The following is a 4,651-nucleotide window of genomic DNA, read 5'->3' on the forward strand; positions in this document are numbered from 1 at the left end:
TAAAATTTGATGAACTAAAGTCAAATTTTGGGGGTGTTACATCCACAAACTCATTCCTTGATATAAATACAAGTCAAAGACATCAAGATATAGGAGATGAACATTCAAGCTTAAAGATCAAAAGAAAAACCTTCAAATCTTTATTTCTTTCATTTTCTCTTGTACATATCTATTAGAAGCTTATTGTTAGATCTTTTATCATTCTCATTTTTATTTATTTAGTGAGCCAAACTTGTAAACACCACCTTTCTAGAGGTTCATTTGTTTATTTCTTTATTTCTCCAATTGTATATTGGGAGGGTTTTGAATTGAGTCATAAAAAACTAGTGTGATTCTAGATTAATCTTGAAAATCTTGAAGTTCTAGTTTAACCACAAAAACTAAGGGTAAGAGGTTCTAACTTAGTCTTTCAAATATTAGAAATTGTAAAGGTTATACATTATTCTTGAAATGTATCAATTCTCATAGTGAATTGGGAAATCCTTAATGATAGAAAACCATGTAGGGGAAATCGACAATTGGGACCAAATCACTATAAATTATTTATACAAACTTTTCCTCCATTACTTTTTCATTTTAAAAAAGTTTGTAAAAATTCTTAAAATATCATGTCACCCTCTCAATATTTTCAAACCTAACATTTTAAAAATCAATACACTTACCTAGGTTTGAATAAAAAATACCATGAAATTTTAACCTTTAATTTTCCCTTTTCATCCAATGTCTTATTTTTTAATAAATACAATTATCACATTGAGTATAGCATAATTAAAAATACGTTGCCTTAGAAACAGGATGGTATGTCATCTCGATGAAATTTGAATTGTATTTAAACAGTAATTTAAATTTTAAACAAGTAATCTTAATACTAAATAAGTTGAAGATACGGAAGATACGGCACATTTAAGAAAACTATGCTTTTACTCGAATTTGTTTGATGATTAAGTCTCATAAAATAAAATAATTTTTCATAAAAAATTAGAAATAAACCAAAATTCGGTCTTATTTTATTTGTCATTTACCAGTTTTTGCGATTCAACTGACTATTAGTTGATTCAATTAGTTCCCAATTAAATAGTATATATACTAGAACATATGAGTCGGTCCAGATTTTACAATATATATCGGAAGGAAAAATGACAAAATAGAAAAGAAAACTCATATTTCATCACGCACAATTACCTCAAAAATACCAAAGCGTTGGAAGCACTGGTTTGTCGTTTGTATATTCTACGATTTCACATTATTGAGACACCAAATTTACACACCAATATTACATTCGCCGTAAGTTACAGGTCGAAATGTGATACGTCTGCATCGGGACTAAAGCTCTGCAAGTTTGATGACTGCAGGGATGCTTCACTAAAATATCTGGACAATATGAGCCTTGCTACATTCTCAGCTGCAACCGCACTCGTCTCCATGGTGCTGGCCGCATTCTCAAATGCGTTTACATAATACAAATGTTGACCATCCAAAATGAATGGTGCAAACAGTTCCGGAGCTTTATAATGCGGATAGGCTCCCCAGTTTATTCTGTTTGTCTGCAGCCTTGCACTAATAATATCAGCAGAAAATAAAAGTCATCAGCAACTAATAACGTAAAGCCCTGTAATCGATCTTTAAAGTTTAAGAACAAGGTCTTGTCATCAGACAAGGTAGAGTATGACTCCTAAAACATTCAATTTTTATGAGTCCAATTTGGAGACAGGAACTGGGGGCAACAGTGTCAAATAACGGATTGTTTCCCTCGTGCAAGAGAAAGCTGCACGGCTATGATATGGATATCTGTGGTGTAATTATGGTCCAAGTCTTCATAAAGTATCTAAAAAGCAGTCCTATATAGTTTCTGCAATACCACTAACAGGAAGAGCAAGCCATAAAATAGAGAATAGCCCAAGCCAATAGTTATGCTGCAAAAAGAAGTCTAGGCACAATAGTTTAAAGGAAAATATGAACTCTTTTTCCAAGCCCTTATGCATAGAAATTAATTAAAAATGTTACCTAAAAATGCTATCCAGTAATGCATCTGACATTGGTTCTCGAGAAAATATTTTGTAAGTTGTATCATTTTCATCAAGTTGCTTGAGAACTGAAATGCATGTGAATGGAAGGTCAGGATCCTCTAATGTGCCAACCAGTTCTGGAATCTCAGCAACAGTGCGCAGACCAAAATAGGCCTTGCCAAGAGAAACAAAAACAGCAGGTTGAAAGAATTAGAAATCAAACATCTAGAGATTCACTAGAAAAGCCATTAGCAACTCCCAGAGTACTTACTGGATTCAAGAGGCCTCTCACAAAGGTTGCATGTGTATGCTGCAATTTCCTCTCAGGAATTGAAACAGCAGGTGAAAATCGGATGTTTACTTCATCAAGGGGTGTAGCAACCACTGCAACTTCACATGAATAACTGTTTCGTTTTGTGGAGTTAAGTTCATAATATTCTCCAAGATAAGAGATGGATTCTATTTCTTCATTAAGGTGCAAAGAAACATCAGAACTATTAATTAATCCAGAAGCCATCTGCCAGTTCCCTCCATCAACGGACCATAATCCTCCCCCAGATCCTGCCAATGAAACTGCTCCAGCAAGTCCACTAATATACACACTTTGGCCATAATTGATTCTTGTTATGACCTTCACAATGCAACATAATAATGGCTTGTTAGCCACCCCAGAACCTTAACTAGAATTAAAAGTCCATTTTCCAAAGACACCGGAAAATGTCTCCCTTGTAATGGATCAAACTAAAGGAACTCTAATTTACAGAATAAGTTAAATTTGCTAGGGGAATGAATATAATGGACTCCCTCCAACTAAATACAACAGTTTGCATATGTCTTGTTTCTATCTTTAGGCAAATTTCATATAAAGAAATTTTAAAGCAAATGACTTTAACATACTAAACTAAGCCATTCCAATAAGTGAGGCAGCTACCAAGGGTTCATAATATATGAGCTCAAGGATTCTACTAAACTAAAGTTGCACAATTTTATTTATTTCTATTACATTGAATCTAAATTGCACCAAAAACTGCAACACTAAATAACTAGGTAAAGAAACCACAACCATTAGAATTACCAGCATAGCACAACAGTTGGATATAAATCTACATGTGCTTCCATTAAGCTTAAAACAATAAAGGCAAAGGTAGCTTGTAATACTTACAGTGACAAGCTCTTCTATCAATAAGGGAGACAACTTGATGCCAATGAGTTCATCTTGCAAAGTTTGAGTTGTGAGATTATATAAACCAGCCCATTTAAGCATCTCATCCACTGTTTCAAAGATGGGTCTTCTTTCAGGGCTTTCATAGTACTTCAAGAAGCTATCCACAGTACTCTGTAGTGCACAACATCATCACATTTCAGATCACTCTATAGAAAATATAATCAGGTTAGACTTCTGGTTTCATTGCAGGTATTACTATTTACTCTGTTTTCTCAAAAGAGAATGCTAATATGATGCAAAACCAGAATTGTTTCGTAGTATAAAAGTACAATTAAACATTCAGCTATAAAATAATAATGTCAAAAGATAAGAAATTTAATCTTTACACTTGAAAAATAAAATAAAAAAATGCACCTTTTTAGGTAAAAAGAGAAAGGCAATAAAAAGAACAAAAACCTCAACGAAGCTGCCCATCTTTAGAAGAGAGAAGCCATAGCGGAAAAAGATGCGAAAAGAATTAACATAGGAAACAATCTTCTGCAACAATGGAAACTTGGAATCCACTTGAAGGGTTTTGAAATCAAATTTCTTCCCATCCCAGATCCCAAGCGACATCGAATCATCATCCTCCGAGGCAGGCGGCGGTTTGACCTTCAACCCAAGAAGATTCGAGTAGTTAAGAGCGTGGTAGTTCTTGGGGTGAAGAATTGAAGCACCAGCCTCAAAAGTTTCACCGCCAATGGAGACAGTGGCCATGCGACCACCGACGACGTAGCTACGCTCGAAGATCTTGATGTTAGGAGGTCTGGGTTGGGAAGGGGAGGGATGAAAGTAGTGGCGTAGGAAGTGGGCGACGGAGGAACCGCCGATGCCGCTGCCGACGATGCAGACAGTAGGCGGAGGTGAGGCATCGGTAGATAGTGAGAAGATGAGAGGTTGTAAACAAAGAAAGAGGAGGATAAGGAAACTAAAACTAGGTTTGGGATCGGAATACATTTTTGTTCCTTTGGGTTTCAGCAGAGGAAATCTCAGTCCATTTCCACGGCGAAAATACAGGTATTTATATACTGCAAGTGTGATTAAACAGCCAAGTAGCACTATTTTATAATGGTTGACAAGGCAGGAGTTCTAAGATGAGGATATGTGGGGAGAAACTGGTTTAGCAAATTACTTTAATTTCTTTTCGGGCTAAATTGTATCAAGGTTACTACCTCGGAGTATTCGAAACTTTCTCGATCATGCCAATTTTTATAGATGACTTATTGATACGAGTCATAAAGGCCCAATCCAAGTTCAAGAACGTGATGGGCTCAAATTGCCACAAGGCCCAATAACGAGATCAAAAGCCTGACAAATGCGGTCCAAACTAAATGGGACCATTCAAGAGCTTGTTAGCAAGGCCTTAGATGCATACACGAGAGAATAAGAAAATCAAGATTCACATTCTTGTTTTCAAGAAAATCAAGAAACCAAATCTTGG

At 35.6% G+C, this 4,651-nt stretch overlaps 1 protein-coding gene across 2 annotated transcripts; it reads right to left on the reverse strand.

Annotated features, from left to right (window-relative positions):
• Positions 1-1,145: 1,145 nt before the first annotated feature.
• LOC107945423 (farnesylcysteine lyase) lies at positions 1,146-4,384 on the reverse strand. 2 transcript variants are annotated; one of them, XM_016879431.2, is made up of 5 exons: positions 3,628-4,384; positions 3,169-3,342; positions 2,278-2,637; positions 2,005-2,180; positions 1,146-1,557 (listed from the first exon to the last, which is right to left on the reverse strand). In XM_016879431.2, the coding sequence occupies exons 1-5, from the start codon at positions 4,165-4,167 to the stop codon at positions 1,290-1,292; spliced, it is 1,518 nt and encodes a 505-aa protein (XP_016734920.1). In that variant the 5' UTR covers positions 4,168-4,384; the 3' UTR covers positions 1,146-1,289. The 2 variants fall into 2 exon arrangements, with proteins under 2 accessions (XP_016734920.1, XP_040963877.1); XM_041107943.1 differs by having other exon boundaries at positions 3,586-4,330.
• Between the last annotated feature and the right edge of the window lie 267 nt (positions 4,385-4,651).

The sequence above is a fragment of the Gossypium hirsutum genome, chromosome D12 (assembly GCF_007990345.1).
Source record: "Gossypium hirsutum isolate 1008001.06 chromosome D12, Gossypium_hirsutum_v2.1, whole genome shotgun sequence".
In the NCBI taxonomy this organism is placed as follows: Eukaryota; Viridiplantae; Streptophyta; class Magnoliopsida; order Malvales; family Malvaceae; genus Gossypium; species Gossypium hirsutum.

Coding starts and splice junctions, on each gene's coding strand:
- LOC107945423 (XM_041107943.1), bottom strand. CDS start 4,167: ATGTATTCCGATCCCAAACCTAGTTTTAGTTTCCTTATCCTCCTCTTT. Junction 3,343..3,585: donor TTCTCTTTTTACCTAAAAAG/GTGCATTTTTTT, acceptor TGTGCACTACAG/AGTACTGTGGATAGCTTCTT. Junction 2,638..3,168: donor TGATAGAAGAGCTTGTCACT/GTAAGTATTACA, acceptor TGCATTGTGAAG/GTCATAACAAGAATCAATTA.